The sequence below is a fragment of the Vombatus ursinus genome, unplaced genomic scaffold, assembly GCF_900497805.2.
Source record: "Vombatus ursinus unplaced genomic scaffold, bare-nosed wombat genome assembly UNPS02005286.1, whole genome shotgun sequence".
NCBI classification, from domain to species: Eukaryota; Metazoa; Chordata; class Mammalia; order Diprotodontia; family Vombatidae; genus Vombatus; species Vombatus ursinus.
The window spans coordinates 4,050,505-4,068,006 of NW_020945064.1; the positions used below are offsets into that span (position 1 = coordinate 4,050,505).

Here is a 17,502-nt window from a genome sequence, read left to right on the forward strand (position 1 = left end):
GAAGGACGGTTAGCATTCAGCCCCAGTACATAACAAAATACTCAGAACTTCACCCAGCAGCTGGCTGAAGGAGTTAGCATTCAGCCCCAGTACATAACAAAATACTCAAAACTTCACCCAGCAGCTGGCTGGAGGAACACAGAAGAATGCCTTCCAGGGCCATACCTCAATAACTGGGGAAGCTACAGCAAGCTTTACTTTGTGGCTAAGCATAATGTGGCAACTTCCATAGACAAGCGTGGGTGACTCGGGTTGATAACAACTAATAACGCACCAATTTAATGACATTAGGCAGCCTGCCTCTATGAAAGCCTTCTTCCAATGGCTTAGTTGCTGTGATGGTGACTAGGTTCTTGAAGATTATGCCAATGCAAGGCAAGTCACCAAGCCAACAAGCATTGATCAAGCACCCATCAATGCTCAGATGGGTCTGTGATCTCATTCCCTTCAATAATGCAGACTGCAACCCAGTCACGTGTGCCTATCTTGTACAACTCATGACCACATCTACAAGTTCAACACGGGGGTCTGAGGGGGTGCTTGGGTGCCTGTGCTTGGACTCCAATTTCTCCCTGGCCTCAGAAACTCTACCCCTGGCAGTTTCCAAGGACACTGTGCCTGGCAACTACTCATGTGTGGGCCCCAGCAAGATCCTTATCTCTCTCCCTGGTGCAGCTACACAAAGCTAGGTGAGAGACTGATGGGCTGCTCAGGCCCCAGTTCTAAGAGTATGTCTCTGGAAGCCTCCCAATTTCTTAGTAAGCTCCTGTCCTGTAAGAAAGTTTTCTCTTGTTGCAAAGCATTCTCTAATCAGGACAGAGAGAGAGAGAGAGCAGGGTGTATTGTCTGGCCCAAGGACTCTTCCTCCTACCAGATTCCCAAGATCCTCTGACATCTCCCTCCCTGTCTGATATACTCCATACACTTTCCCATCCATACCTCCCAAAGACACCTGAACTTTTAGATTACCTAATTAGTATCCCTGGCATTCCTTTACTATGTCCCTTTTCCATATAAACCCCAGCTCCATCCTCAGTCTCTCAAAGGTTCCTTAAGAATCCTTACCCGAGGGGCAGCTAGGTGGTTCAGTGGATAGAGCACCCAGCCCTGAAGTCAGGACGACCTGAGTTCAAATCCGGCCTCAGACCAAACACTTGACACTTACTAGCTGTGTGACCCTGGGCAAGTCACTTAACCCCAATTGCCTAAAAAAAAAAAAAAGAATACTTGCCCACTGTATAGCGTAACAATAAATCTTTGCCAGCTTGACTTAAAGAATGCTTGAGTCTGTGAGTTCATTCCAGATGGCCTCATCCTGCACTCTGGTCTTTGAGGGATGTCTGAACCTCTCAGACCGTTATAGTGTACAGGTTAGGGACTGGATCTGTGATTTTAGTGGTATATGAAACTCCCACGTAAAGAAAGTCCCTTCGCCAATATAGGTCAATACCTTCTCTGTAACTTACCATCTCAGAGAGCTGCCTGGGCACTGACAGGCTAAGTGGTCTGGGTCCTTCAGCCAGTGAGTCTCAGAGGCCAGACTGACTGGCCTGCAGTCAGCTCTCCTTCTCCCACCTCATGCTGCCTCTCCCTATTGCCTACAGTGCCCACATACGCATCTCCTCATCTGATCCTTACAGTCACCCCATGAGGCCGGTAGCATAGCCCCCTCTTACACAGAAAAACTAAAATTCAAAGTGGGTAAATGATCTACCCAAGGCCACACACCTAGCGAGTGGCAAACCCAGGACCTGAGATCATGCTGGTTAACTCCAAACCGAGTAGCTTTTCAAGGACTCCAAACACTGCCGCAGCTTCAGGAAAGCAGCACTCTCTGAGTCTACCTGTCATGGGAGCTCTGACGACTCTGGAATCTGTCAGAGGGGCTGTGGTTAAACCTGAGCCAGAGAGGGGCTGTCCATGTGCCACCGGCTGCCAAGACCACTCTTTGACAAACTGAAAGATCCGCGACACTCACCTAAAGCTCGGACGATCCTCATCAGGGCTTCTCCGACTTTCATTCTGGTCTCTGGCGGGTGCTTTCCAGGGCTACTCCCATACTGTGCCAGCAGGGATGGAAGGATTTCCTCAGGATAGACATCCGCCAGTACGGCAACACCTGGGGGGGGGGCGGGGGGAGAACAAGACTGCTTCACTTCCGGGATTGAGAAAGTCATGAAAATGGAGACTTGAACACAAAACTATGACGATGTGAACAAAGAAAGAAATACAGCCTATGTTAGTGGCCTTCATTCTTTTCAAATATGGGGCTTCATTAAAAAAAATGTCACGGACTCCCTCACAATGGCAGCTGAATTCTAAGTGTCCAGTGAATGAGAAAATACATGACCAGATGTTTGGGGGCTCTGTGGATCTGCAGACACCTTATAATACTTGACAGCTCCCAGAAGTTTGTAGGCCACAGGTCAGGAGCCCCCCAAAATGGACAGACACAACCCATCCTTCCCAAAGCTCCTTTGGTCTTGCTGTCTCTCCTCTCTCCCCACGTTTGTCATTCTGCCCGTGGGGGCAGAGAAGCCCACTCAGGACAAGAAGCCAGGTCACTGCCACTTCTAGGTCTCACTTACAACCTGACCGAGGCAAGTCAAACATTTGCTGACTGAGGCAGACTTAAGGCCGGGCCGATTTCCTCATTATCGTAAATTATTCATATTGGTTAAAAAATCAGTGCTGCCATCCTTTATGCCTTCTATACTCTTTTTTTTAATCAGTTTTTTAAAAGGACAGGTTGACATTGTTTTAATTACATGCTTTTTTCCCTTCTCATCTTAATTTTTCATGTTAACTGTACGTTAACTTTGATCTTGCTCTGATAAGTTGGTGGTCTGACTGTATCCAGGTAGCTGATTCAGGAATGACTCCTACACCAATAACAAACTATTTCCTGCCTGCTAAACTGTATTAATCCCTTTCATTTTTGTGACATTATGAAGAGCTCATCACTTTCAGAACTTCTGTTCCTGCCGTGACAGTGTCAGGACGGGGGAGAAAGTGGAAATGAGGCCGTGGGTCTGCCACCTCTGAGCCTGTCGACAGATGTTAAGAGAGCTGCTGGGACTTGTGGGTCCCTGGACGAGGCTCTGACCGGGAGAGTACCAACAGCTGAATACATGTTTACAGAGTCAGGAAACAACATGACTTGTAGGCCCCTCTTCCACCTTTGCTGCAGAAGTGGAATGGATCCAGAAAGAACTAAAGGCTATGGTGTAATTTTCTTTTTTCCATGAAATGCCATGACTACAGAATGCATTGTTGAGTGGTCAGTCAACTGGTGAGGAGTTTCCTTGTGCATAATGAGGCTGGCCTTCATAAAACAGACAAAATCTGCTGCCAGGGTCATACTGAAAGTCTTTACAACATGTCAGAATCCTCCAGACCTCTCAAGCCACTGGCCCAGCCTTCAAAAATCCAGTGTCCCCTCTCTGACACAGTCAGGGAACAAGGAAGACTTTTGGGGGGAAATTTATTATTAAAGGTTTTTAAAAGTTACTGGAAAAATACTTTTTAACACAAATCATATTTTGGCACTTACTTCCATTATAGTATAGTCCCCGCCCCCCCCCCAAAAACCCCCAAAATGGCCTCAAGGTGATGATGTGGAATAGTTAGAGTTGATACGGACAAGAGTGTGTGTGTGTGTGTGTGTGTGTGTGTGTGTGTGTGTGTGTGTGTGTGTGTGTGTGAAGAGAACCATAATGCTGACTGCTGACACAAGAAAGGAAGGAAAAGGACAACGTAGTAATTATTGACTCTCTGGAAGTAACTACTAGTCTACTCATATGGAGCAAGTTATATTGTAATTTAGCTTGAGAGAGAAATTAAAAATGCTGACTTTGTTCATTTTTTTTAAATATGCCTACCGAACAGTGAAAGAGAGAGTTGAAAATGTTCTTTAATTTATAAAATTCCTTGAAAAAATAAATAGGAAAAACGCCTTCTGATTTCCCAAACCACAATGGTGGTTTGACCACTGTACCCAGGTAAGAAGAGGGAAACCTGTTAGGGAGCGCCTAGAGAACCGCCCACGTGTGGTGCTGTAGACGGTGGCTCCCCACTGGCCTCCAGAATCAGCTTCTTAAAGCTTGTAACCAGTGGGCAGCTAGGTGGCACAGTGGAGAGAGCACTGGCCCTGGATTCAGGAGGACCTGAGTTCAAATTCGGCCTCAGACACATAATACTTACTAGCTGGGTGACCCTGGGCAAGTCCCTTAACCCCATTGACTAACCAAAAACAAACAAACAAACAAACAAAAAAATAAAGCTTGTAACCAACACTTCAGGCTACTTTCAGGCTCATCCAAAAAGAAAGTGCAGGATCAGTATACTAGAGGATGACATGTCAACTTCTCTCTGCCTTGGGGAACAAAAAACCCCAAAACTGGGACTGGCTTTCCCACTTTTTCATGTCCTCCAGCAACTCTGGAGCAATGCTGGGCATGGTCGCTACAAACTGATCATTTCCCAAAATCATGCATTCTTCCATCGGCCTAGCAGGTACCCTAATGATGCTATTATGCAAGAATGTGACTTGAATCTTAGGCTGGGGATGCCTGAGAACAAGTGATAATTCTGAAATCTGGCACATACAAGATGCCAGAGGTTAGGAGCAGTCACTCATACAGTGATGCTACAGCTGCTCTCCAGATCTTGTCAATCAGTCAATAAACATTTATTAAGCACTGACTCATGTGCCAGGCACCATGTTAACCTCTAGGGATACAATCCCTGCTCTCAAGCTGCTCACTATCTAATGGGGGAGTATGTATAAACAAGCTATATGGTGGAAATAATTAACAGAGGGTAGGCACTAGAATTAAGAAGGGGTAGCTAGGAAAGGCTTCCTATACAAGATTGGACTTTAGTTGGGACTTGAGGGAAGACAGTGAGTGGATGATAGTCAGAGAGAATGCCCAGAGCTGAGAGATGGAGTATTGTGTTCATGGAAAAGCCAGGAGGCCGGTGTAACTGGATGGAAGTGTTCAGGATGAGTAAGGTGTAAGAAGACTGGAAAGGTGGGAGAACACTAGGTTATGAAGGACTTGGGATGCCAAGCACAGCATTTTGTATTTGATCTTGGAGGCAATAGGGAGCCATAGGAGTTTACTGAGTAGGGGGATGACATGGTTGGACATGAGTTTTAAGAAAATCCCTTTAGCGGTTGAATGGAAGAAAGACTGAAGTGGGGAGAGATGTGGGGCAGGCAGACCCCACCACATGCTATTATAATAGTCATATTGTAATAGTCCAGGCGTGAGATGATGCAGACCCGCGCCAGAATGGGAATACTGTCAGAGGAGAGAATGGGGCATAGCTGAGAGATGTTGCAAAGGTGAAATCAGAAGGCCTTGGCAACAGCTTGGGTATGGCGGGGTGAGAGATGTCAGTCCAGGATGACGCCTCGGTTGTGAATTTGAGGGATAGGAAAATGGTGTTGCCCTCTAAAAGAACAGGGAAAGTGGAGGGGAGTCAAGCAGGGAGGGTTTAAGGGGAAGATAATGAGTTCTGTTTTAGACATAATGCAATTAAGACATATACTTGAAGTACAATTTGAAATACTGAAAAGGTCCCCCAAACTGCAGAATGACAAATGGCAATGGAGCTGAATGGGTGGAAGTAGGATGTGGCATCCCTACAGACACCCCAGTGATTATAGGATTCAGTTTTCAGTAATCTTTATACAGGAAAAAAAAGGGAGAAAACAAGAATCTGTAAGGCAAAGTGGCAAATAATGTCAGATGATTCAAATTGCAGCTACATCTGGAAACCAAATGGTAGTTTTCACAGTCATAGATATACCATGTGCAAAAAAAATGTATTGATCTTTTCAGCCAAATTCACCAAGGCTGACTAAGGGAGGTGATGGGGAGAAAATGGAATTCTTTGCTAAAGCAATCAAAAATAGAAACTTCTCAGCCACAGATGAGAGACGTGGGACCTCAACATGATGTAGCAGGAAAGACAGCTATGGATTATGCAGCACTAGGCAAGTTACTTCTAATTTCTCTCCTGTAAAATGGGATAATGACCCATTTACTATCCACACTTGACAGGACTATTAGGAGGAAAGTCCTTTGCACTATACAAATATGAGTTATTAATATCATTACTCTGGGATTTAAAAGTGTTACTGCAGTTAGTAAGAGTATTGTATTAAATTTCTCATTTGCAAAAAGCTCTATTCAGGAGGACCCGAGTTCAAATCCAAACTCAAACACACACTAGCTGCGAGACTCTGAATAAGTCACTTATTTCTCTTTGCCTCAGTTTCCTCAACTGTAAAATGGGAATCGTACTAGCACGTACCTCACAAGGATCAAACGAGATAACAGTTGTAAAAAGTGCTTAGTACAGTACCTGGGACATAGCAGGTACTATATAAATCTTTATGCCTTTCCTTATTTCCTCGGGCAAGACAATGCATCACTCTGAGACCAAATTTCCTCATCTGTAAAATGAGATCATCGAACCGATCCCATTCTAAGATCCTTACCAGGTCTAAGTGTTAAGATACTAAAACAGACAAAATCTTTCATGTTAAATGGACATGTTATCCTCTGAATTCCTCCCTCTAAAATGTTAGTTTGGTTATCCCTAAATTTCAAGCAAATCTGACATCGAACGAAGATTATAGCTTCTGTCAACTAAACAGCATCTAGTGAAAATACCATTATCCCTAAAACCAAGCCAGAGTCAGGTCAGAGTGGACAGGTTTATAAGATTATCAGTTAACTCGTGGCACATATGTTCCTCGTCAGAAATGCAATCTTGTCCCACGCTGTTAAAGACCCTGCAAATACCGTGAAAGCCCACAATACTTAGGATTACCTACCAATTAGCAGCTCTGGGAAGAAGAGAAATAATGGATAGATTCTTTTCTAACTAAATGGGAATTTTCCGCAATTAGCAAGGCAACCATCACCTAAAGGCAGGAAAGCTGCCATCCTGACCTAGTTTCCAAGCAACCGTTCATTAATAAAAGCTGCACTCAGGTGCTGCATCTTGTCCATCAAACCGGGTGTGCACACATGGGCAGCGGAGTCACAGCGGTCACCCGAGGATGACAATTCCTTATCATGAGAGCACCAGCTGGAGCACAGCAAACGGGTGATCAGTTGCTCCTCTCTGCACCCGCCACATCCCTATCAGTTTCTTTTTGAAAAATGGGTCACGTGGGATTTACAGATAGAAAAAAACTGAAGAGATCATTGCATCCAGCCTTCTCCTTTTATCAAGGGTGGTTAAGAGACTTTCTCAAAGTCACACACGTAGTGCCATGATTTGAACCGAGGGCCTCTGACTCCAAATCCCCAGAGCACCATGCTGTCACAGACACCCCCGGGGCCAGGGGTGAGGTAAAGCAGTGTTCTCTGCAGATTTCTTTTCAGCAATTTTTTAAAAGCTCCTCCAAATTACACTTTCTCTTTATGTTTTGTTACCTAAGATACTAGGGTTTCAGCAATTTGTTGTGAAGGTTTCAAAGTTGGAAACTGAGTCCTGAGGAATGAATATTATTTATACGCTTAAAATAATTTTAAAATAATAATGCACATGCACAATCGATATCAAATTGCTTACCTTCTCAAGGAGGGGAGGAAGAGGATTTGGAACTCAAAATTTTAAAAAGCAAATATTAAAAATTGTTTTAGCATTTAATTGGAAATATAATTTTTTTTAGTGAAATAAGTCAGTCAACCTAGCACAGCACCTTGTGCTACACACAGAGGATACAAAGGAAGGCAAAAGACAGTCCCTGCCCTCAAAAAGCTTATGGTTCAATGGGGAAAGCCAACATGCAAATAACTATGTACAAAAATGGTACAGACAGGGTTGGCAGAGCATTAAGGAATAACAACCTAAGTTTTCAATTTTGAAGTACAATTTTTTGAATCTTAGGAGTGTCTTTGAAGATGTGTGTTTGCTGGATGCTTAAGTTTCCTATTTTTTGAAAAAGACATCAAATCTTTTATTATTTCAGGGGGGCAGCTAGGTAGTGCAGTGGATAGAGCACCGGCCCTGGAGTCAGAAGAACCTGAGTTCAAATCCGGCCTCAGACACTTGACACTCACTAGCTGTGGGACCCCGGGCAAGTCATTTAACCCCACTGCCTAGCCAAAAAAAAAAAAACCAACAACAAACTTTATCGCTTCAATAATATTCCTGGTTTTGCAAACTTCACACACAACAGAGTAAACTCCAAAATTCATGCGCTTTTGACTACTTATCCATCAGATTTGTGACTATCTGACCCCTTTCTCTTTATTTCACTTCTGCTCCCTCCAGTTAAGGTCCTTGGCCTGCACTTCATCACCCTCATTCCTATGCTTTTTTCCTCTTTTTAAAAAATAGGTGACATTAAAAAAGAATACATTTTTTCTTTTTTCCTTCCTCCCCCTTTTCCCTTCAGCCCTGATTCAGAAGTCATTCAGTACTTACCCAACAAAACTGGGTAACTGGGTAAAAAAAAACCAAACCTTGTTTTTTATTCCCCTATGGTGAATGAAATGAGATGGTTACTAGTCAGATTGGAAAAGTGATGCTGTGGAGAAAGGGGCAGGGGGAGGAAGGGAATAAGCATTTATACAGCGCCTACTGTGTGCTAGGCACTGTGCTAAGCACTTTACAATTATTATCTCACTCAACCTTCACAACAACCCTGGGAGGCAAGTGTTGTTATTATAGATTTTGTAGATGAGGAAACTGAGGCAAACAGAGGTTAAGTGATTTGCCCAGGATCACACAGCAAGTAAGTGTCTAAAGCTAGATTTGAATTCAGGTCTTCCTAACGCCAGGCCTGGAGCTCTTGCTCACTGGGCCACCAAGCTGTCTCACACAGGTCACTAAACCTCCCTGGGTATCAGTTTCCTCTCCTATAAAAGGAGCCAGTTGGCTAAATGACTTCGAAGGCCATGTCTAGCTCTAAATATCTGAAACTATGAGAAACAGGGAAGAACCAATTAAATTACATTAGGATGGTAGTAGATCTTTTTTTCCCTAAAGGCAGAGCTATCTGGAAGGTGTTTTTGCACATATGTTCAACTTTTACTTCCTATTACTGGTGTCTTAAGTATTAGATATTAACCGCTTTGAGTAACACCCCAGCTAAAACGATTTGAGTGTTAGACTCAATTCCAAAAGGACTTTGTCAGGGTTAATAGAAAATATAATTAGGTTATTCAGGTTGCGAATAGCTTAAAGAAACAGAACCATCATTTCTAATGATGCTGAGAATTTTAATTTGCATTTCAACTATACTATAACTACCTATTTGTTTATGCCTTAGTTTTTTTATTAAGAGATAAGAGCAAAGCAATTGCTCTGGGGGTATTTTGGAGTAGATATCAGATTAGAGACTGAATCACATTTTTAAAAATTATTTTTTATTATGAACGTCAAAATGGGCTAGCTAGGAGGCAAGGGATAGAGTACTGGGCTTGGAGTCAGCATGACCTGAGTTCAGATTTAACTTTAGACATAATAGCTGCGCAAAGCTGGGTAAGTCACTTAATATGTTTGCCTCAGTTTCCTTATCTGTAAAATAAGGATGATAATAAGTGAGGATTGAATGGGATAATAAATGTAAAATGCTTAGCACAGTGCCTGGCACAAGTAGGTGCTATATAAATGTTAGCAACTACGGCTACCACCACTACTATTACTACTGCTAATATCACTATTACTAATAGAACTACTACACATCCCACTGCTACCACCGCTACTAATTACAGACAGCTCTTGTTTTATGTCTACATAAAGCAATTTTTACATAATTCAAATTTGCTTGTGGACATGGGGAAGGGTGAGAGGGAGGAAAAGAAGAAGGAAGGGGATTGCAAGTCCATGAAGGGAGGAGGCTGGCACATGGTTCAAGGACATGTAGGGGCTGGGGAAAAAAACAAGAACAGGAGGAAAACCTGAGGGCTGGGGCCAGTCATGGCCCCGGGAAGGAAGAACAGGTTGGGGCAGACAGGTGGGGGCTAAACACTGAACCCAGACAGGACAGGATGGGAGACATGAGGGTCTAGGGAGTGGAGGAGGGGGATGGGTCAGGGCAAAAGTCTCCTCTCTTGGCCCCAGAGGTCTCAAGCCAAGACCCCAATCTGGAGACAGCAGTGGCTATCTCTCCTCTATTCTTCTGCTTTCACATGGAGAGGGGTTAGGTTTTTTTTTTTGGGTGGGGGGGAGAAGATGGAGGTGGCCACAGAGAGCACAGTACTGTACAGTAAAATTAATATAGGGTTTTGTTTTGGTTTTTGGAATGCAGATTTCCTTCAGAAGTCCTTAGGTAAAGTCAAATCTGCATAATGTGAATTTATGTAAAGTGAGAACTATCTGTATAAACAGTAAACAGCAATTTACACTCCTGAAAAAGTCACGAAAGGGCAATGGAATTTCGCTTTTTACTATTTACTCATACATGGATACTTTTTTCTTCTCCATAGTGTGTCTAAGTCTTTTTTAAAACTCGACAAATATATTAAGCACCAGGCACTGTGCTAAGCACTGGGGAGACAAAGAAAGGCAAAACCCTTCCCTGCCCTAAAGAAGCTCACACTCTAATAGGGTAGATAACATGCAGACACAGACAGCTACATACCTACCAACAAGCCACAGAAGCACAAATGGAGATAATCACAGAGGCAAGGCACTATTATGTCTTTAAATTTCCAAGGTAAAGTTTAAAAAGCTATTTTGGAGACAGAGGATTTGAGTTTTTCCCCAAATATTTATACAACAGACTAAGTCCATGATCCTTGCATCCTCTTCTCTCCTCCCTTTTGTGGCTAAATTTCTTGAGAAGGTTATCTGCACCAGTGACCTCCACCCCCCTTTCTCTCACTTTTTTAACTCTCGACAGTCTGGCTTCCAACCTCGTCATTGGACTGTCACTGCTCTCTCCCAAGTTCCCAACGATGGACCAATCCAATGGCATTTTTTTCCCCATCCTTCTGGACCTCTCTGCAGCCTCTGACAACTGCTGATCTCTTTCTTTCCTTCATTCCCTTTTCTCTCTAGGCTTTCGTGATGCTGCTCTAGCCTGGTTCTCCTCCGGCTTCAGCGATGGCTCCTTCTTGGCTCCCTTCGCTGCATCTTCACCTGGCTCAACCCTGCCAAAGGAGGGTGTCTCCTGGGCTCTGTCCTGGGCCCTCTTCTCTTACCCCTCTATAATACTTCACTGGGTGAAATTTCATCAGCTCCAGTTTACTGAATTATCATCTCTACATTAATGACTCTCAAATCTACTCATCCAGCCTTAACCTCCAGACTCACATCTCAACCTGGATATCCTAAGGACATGTTAAACTAAACATGTCCAACATTGAACTCATTATCTTCCCCCAAACTCCTCCCCTCTTCCAAACTTCCACATCACTGCTGAAGGCACCACCATTTTTATTCACCTGTGGTGAATGAGCCACGTCACCCAGGCTCAGTGAGACCCAAGTGTCATTCTTGCCTCACCACCCATATCCAATCTGTTGCCAGGGTCTGTCAATTATACCTTCATAACATCTCTTGCATATGCATATACCCCCATCTCTCCGTTAGCACTGGCCCCCCCCTCCCCCCAGGGCACGCCCTCATCACCTCACTCCTACACTACTACAAGAGCCTGAAGGGGTCTGCTGGCCACTCTGATCCATCCTCCACTCAGCTGTCAAAGGGATTTTCCTAAAGCACAGGTTTGACCAATGACCCCTCCCATCTCCCCATCACCTCCAGGATCAAACAAAAAAGCTCTTTTTGGTGTTCAAAGCCTCTTATAACCTGCCCCCACCCCCGCACTCCACCCTTTCTAGTCTTCTTAATCTTTGCACTAAACACTCTGCAATCCAGAGACACTAGCCTCCTGGCTGACCTCAGCCAAGACAAGACATTGCTGGACTCCAGGCATTTCCTCTGGCTGTCCCCTATGCCTACACGTCTCTTCGTCCTCATCACTACCTCCAGACTTCCCTGGTTTCCTTAAAGTCCCAGCTACAATGCTGCCTTGTATAGGAAACAGGATTATGAGAGCCTTCCTTCCATTGATTATTTCCAATTTATCTTGTATGTATCTTGTCTGCACAGAGCTGTTTTCAGGCTATCTCTCCCATTAGATGGAGAGCTTCTTGAGGGCAGGGACTTATCTTCTGCCTTTCTTTGTGTCCTCAGCATTTAGCACAGTGCCCAGCATACAGTTGGTGCTTAATAAATACAGACTTTATGGTCCACAAAGGCGCTTTACATGAATTATCTCAATTGATTCCCATAAAAACTCCTGTGAAGACAATAGGGCAGGTCACATTATTCTCCTAATAAAAACAAATTATTCATCATCTTAAAGATGAATTAACCAAGGTAGAAAATGACTTTTCCAAAACCATGTGCCTAGAAGGTGGCAGAGCCAGCATGCGGACCTCACCTTCTGGGGTCCGCATGCTGGCTCTGCCACCTTCTGATCCTAAGTCCATACACTTTCCACGACTCCAGAGGTGCCTCTCTGAAATTCAATTAAATTCACCAAACATTTAAGTGTTTACTATGCAGAAGACACTGTGCTAATCACTGGGAACACAAATATGAAGAAGAAAAAAATCAAAGTCCCTGCTCTCAAGGAATGCCCAGTCTAAAAGGAAGGATAAAGCCAATAGGTGGCTCAAAGGAGAGAAAATGTGAAGAGATCATAATTCAATTAAATGCAGCAAGTATTTAATAAGTATATATAATGTCAAAGGCACTGGGAAACCAAGAAATAGAACCACCTAGTCCTTGCCTGCCAAGAAGCTAAAGGTGATGTGTCTGTAGGCAAATGAGTAGGACACAGCAGACAGAAGAATGTGATGAGAGCAAGGGGGAGAGCCAGGGTTCTAAGAAAGGGGGATGGGATGGAGAGAGAGGGGATGGGGATGGGGAGATAGCTGGGGAGACTTGGGGCCGTTTCCTATATACTGATCACTCCTATTCCAAAGATGTAGTGGCTCACCTACCGGCTGAGCATCCCCCTCCTCTACGGCCTGGTGCCTCCTTTCCTGTCCACGAGTTTCTTCCTATCATGGCATCTTCTCTTCCCAAGAGCCACACCCAACACCAACTCTTCCTCCCTTCACCTTCATGATGCCCTCCTGGGATGCTGCAGCTTAGGCCCAGAAAGCCTCTTCTCTTGACCCATCAAATTCATTATCTCAGCTGCCACTTTCCTGGAGGGCAGCCACCCTCCTCTCAGACTTCACAGAACACTTGTTTTGTAACTCTCCAATGCACGTGTCACGTAATGCTGTAGAGAAAAGTTACTTGTAGAGGCGCCTCATCCCCCAACTATAAAATCCATCGGGCAGGGACTGGGTGTTAATTAGACTTTGTATGTATGTTCCCCTAGAGAGCTGGCTCAGTAGACAGTGCTGGACTTCAGAGTCAGGCAGAGATGAGTTCAAATTCTGCCGAGGACACTTACTATATGTGTGACTGAACCTCTGAAAGCCTCGGTTTCCTGATTTGTAAAATGGGGATAATAACAGCATCTGCTTCATGGGGTTGTGGTAAGGCTCAAATGAGATAACCTAAGTAAAGTGCTTATTAATCCTTAAGAGTGCCACAAAGTACTTAGTTCCATAGGAGTGTCAGCTCTGATGATTATTACAACGTAAACACAATAAGCATTTAGTGTTTTTTGTGACGTGATCCATAGGGAAAAGCCTTCCAGTGACTTGTCCCATGACGTTCTCATTGCAATCCTTCACAAAAAACAGCAGCCACTTGCAGAATTTTTCCTGGTTGTGTTAAGTGGAAGGGAGGGAGGCGGCTGCTGATGGCTAAGCAAGCAAGCTGGTGGATCGTAGCAATGATAGACTGATGGGTACAGATCATGAGTTAAAATTCAGAAAGGCAGCCAGCACTATCCAAAGCCACAGAGGAGGTAAGCACCAGAGGTAAGACTGGAATCCAGCTGTTCTGATCCCTGAATCAGTGACCTTCCCACCATATCATGTTGCCTCAAAATAATTCTAGACTGTAAGGGAGGAGGTCCCAGACATGAAGGGCTCCTACATAAGAAGAGGCCCCTTCCCTATGTTTTGTGACTAATAAAAGGAAGAGTCGCTTGGCTGGACATTTAAATGTCTACCATGTGGTTTTTAAAGGGGATATCCCACAAACTCTACCCTCCAGCCAAACTCAACAAACTCCCGGTCTCTTCCCCAGGACTTAACAGAGAGTTCTGCGGACGAGAGCCACTTACTACATTTTTGTAGCTCCACCATATTTGTATTCCTTGTCACACTTGGATGAGGTTATTAATAAAATTAATCTGCACCATCAAAGAATACATTGTCCCACTTCCTGGCAGCATCAGAAGTATGTTAGATGACCATGGAAAATGTATTTCCTCTTAAAAATTGTTGCAGATGCTTGAGAGTCAAGTACATCTGAAGACTGAAACATCAGTCAATCACTCAGACAAGTATACAGTGAGTGTTAACCATATGACAGTGAAGGCACAGTTCCTGGCCACGAGGAGCTCACAGTCTGCTGGGGAGAAGACACACAAATAACAATGTACAAACTAGATCTATCCAGGCTAAATTGAAGAAAGTCAGGGAGGGGTAGCACGGGCATTAAGGTGGACTGGGAAAGGCTTTTTGCACAACGTGGGATTTTAGCTGAGACCCAGAGGAAGCCAGGGAAGCCAGGAGGCAGAGATGAGGAGGGAGAGTATTTCAGGCACGGGGGGACAGCCAGAGAAAAAAGACAAAATTGGGAGATGGAGGGCCTTATGCAAGGAACAGCAACACTGCATGACATGAGGGGAATAAAGCATAAGAAGGCTGGAGGGTTGGGAGGGGGCCAGCTCAGGAAGGGCCTTAGAGTCAAACAGAAGATTTTACATTTGACCCTGGAGGCAAAGAGGAGTCACTGGAGTTTACTGAATGGAATTCAGTGATGCGAGTAGACCTGGGCATTAGGCAGGGAGACCAACCAAAGAGCTATTTTAATAGTCCAGGCACGAGGTGATGCTGTGAAGTCAGAACTGACAAGACCTGGCAACTCTCTGGATATAGGGGGTAAAAGACTGTGCGGGGCAAAGGATAGCTCTCAGCACCCTGGACAGAAACAGGGAAACTCTGAAAAAGGGTGTGGAGAGAGGGAAGCGTTCTGTTGCGGACGCATGGGATGCCTATGGTACCTCAAGTCCGCATGTCCAACAGGCAGCTGGCAACGAAGGACCAGAGCACAAAAGGACTGTTGTTGGAGTTTTCTGGATAGATCTGATAACTGAACCAATGGGAGATGATGAGGGCCCTATGATGAGACAATAACAACCTAGGGAAACGAAGGGATGTGCCCATGGGTGTTTTCCAATGAGGATTTGCACCGAGGTCCTCCGAGGTCACAGATGAGACAATGATGACCCAGGGAAACGAAGGGATGTGCCCATGGGTGATAAGTTTTCCAGTGCGAATTTGCATCCAGGTCCTCCAAGGTCACAGTCACAGTACTTTCTGCATTCCCAGGGAAAAGACTGCTCAAGCCACTTTACTGCATGGCTGGAATTGGACAACGAGACAAGAGCTGTCAGTCACTAAGGAGTTAAGACTTGCGAACTTGCTGTGTCTGAAATTGCTTTCCCCTTGGACCTAATTTCCCCTCACTGAGCTCTTACAGCCCTTCTGCCATGGGTGGAAATACTCCTGTAATCCGTTTGGGCACGTCGGTAGCCTGAAGCAGCTTCACGCCACAGATACACAGAGCACGAGGTGACTTGCTTGGCTTAGTCCCTGTCTTCTAGTTTCAGAAATCAGCACTCTATTTTTGTCTAAAGCTCTGAATGACACAGCTACAGGAATCTAAGAAAGTCATCTCTCTTTAGAGTGAAATTCAAGTTGTGTTCAATAACACAGAATGTTGCTGCCTGGTGAAGGCTGTTAGGGTAGATCCTCAATATGACATGTTTCCTGATGTTCTGGATATTCCATTTGAAGTCACGCCATGTCTGTCTTGCTCATTTGTGATTAATCTGTTTCCAAATTCAGATCTGAAAAGTGCCTCCCCTATATGTGCAGGATACACAAACAAGCAGTGTGCCCACCCTAAGGTGATCACTCTCTTTGGGACTTTCACATTTTGATCAACACAGTTGGGAAGGATTAAACTCTGATCTCTCTGCTCAGGCTGCATTCAATGAAACCCAATGCTTTTTATCACCATCTGTTTCAGTCATGTTCATTTTGTTAGAAGCTAAAACAAAATGTATCAACAATTTTTAAAAGGGCAAGTATTTGGAAAAGGTAGTCATCAGAATCTTGCTTCTGGAGACCAAACAAAGAAATACATTTCCCTTTTCGATACAGAGGTAGTGATCTGTGGCCACTGAATGCTATATACACCATCAGACAGTAAATGTTTTTGCTTAACTTTTCTTTGTCACAAGGGAGGGGAAGTTATCATGAAGCAAGAGAGAAGGAAAAAGAAAAGGGCACGATGAACCATTTTTAGGTGATGGTCAGCCTCACCTGGAAGGGCTCTGTGAGTATCCAAGGTAGTCATGGAATTGTTTTGATAACCAATGGATACTACCAATGACCTGATCCCAGGGGTACTTTAGGAGGGACTGGCCAGATGAATAATTCTATTGTAGAACTGGACTAAATGTGGAGAAGGTTAATTATTTAACACAGTATGACGAAATTCTCTAAATCTGAGTAACTTTAAAAATTTTTTTTTTTTCTGAGTAACTTCTAAAGGAAGCACATACCTTTTTGAGGGATCCTTGAACACAGTGGAACAGGAAAGGGTACCCTTGGAATGCTTAACACAAAAGTTTCTAAAGCACCATCTTTTGGTTTTAAGTTCAAGTGTGTAGCATCCACAGAGACCCCTGGTTGAGGGGTGAGTTCCTTCAAACTTCTCCTCAGGCAGTTCTGTAAAAGCGGTTTACCCACACAATATCTAACAATGGAATGTGAAGGAGGTGAAAGAGAAACGTGAAATCTAGGGACAAGCATTTGGCAAAGCATCATCTATTTCTCTTGAAGTGAAAGAAAAGACGGCTCATGGAACATTGGTGTCAGCACATGGAGACTGCATACAAGTTGGGTTAGCTTGGGCCTTCATGGATCTGTGGAAGGCAAGGAAGACCACTATGGAGCGGGGTGAGGGCACCAAGTCAAGGGCCCTTCTTGGTTTCCCCAAGGTTTGCTTCTCTTTCATTCGGCTTATCCACAGCTCTTCTGGACTTCTTAATCCTCATCATAATTTCTTTTCTTCTTTTTTTTTTTTTATTCCTCTACAAGGTGTATTTTGTTACCCACGCTATTCTTTACACACTCGCTGTGCTTACTTTATCTTAGCAAACACGTCGAAAGATCCTGAGTCAGGGAGAGGAATACCAAAGCAACAAACACTCCACTCCTCTACAGAAAAATTCTTAGAATTTAGCAGGAAGGGGAACAAAGACAAGAGGAGAGATTAAGTATGTGAGTCAATATATAAACTAACGAACACAAA

General features: G+C 44.1%; 1 protein-coding gene across 2 annotated transcripts in view; it reads right to left on the reverse strand.

Moving 5' to 3' along the window:
* TANGO6 (transport and golgi organization 6 homolog) overlaps positions 1-17,502 on the reverse strand; it is a 198,530-nt gene that overhangs the window by 97,534 nt on the left and 83,494 nt on the right. For both annotated transcript variants that reach the window (XM_027847693.1, XM_027847694.1), the window contains exon 15: positions 1,979-2,119. In XM_027847693.1, coding sequence (XP_027703494.1) covers positions 1,979-2,119 — 141 coding nt within the window. The remainder of the gene's footprint in view (positions 1-1,978; positions 2,120-17,502) is intronic.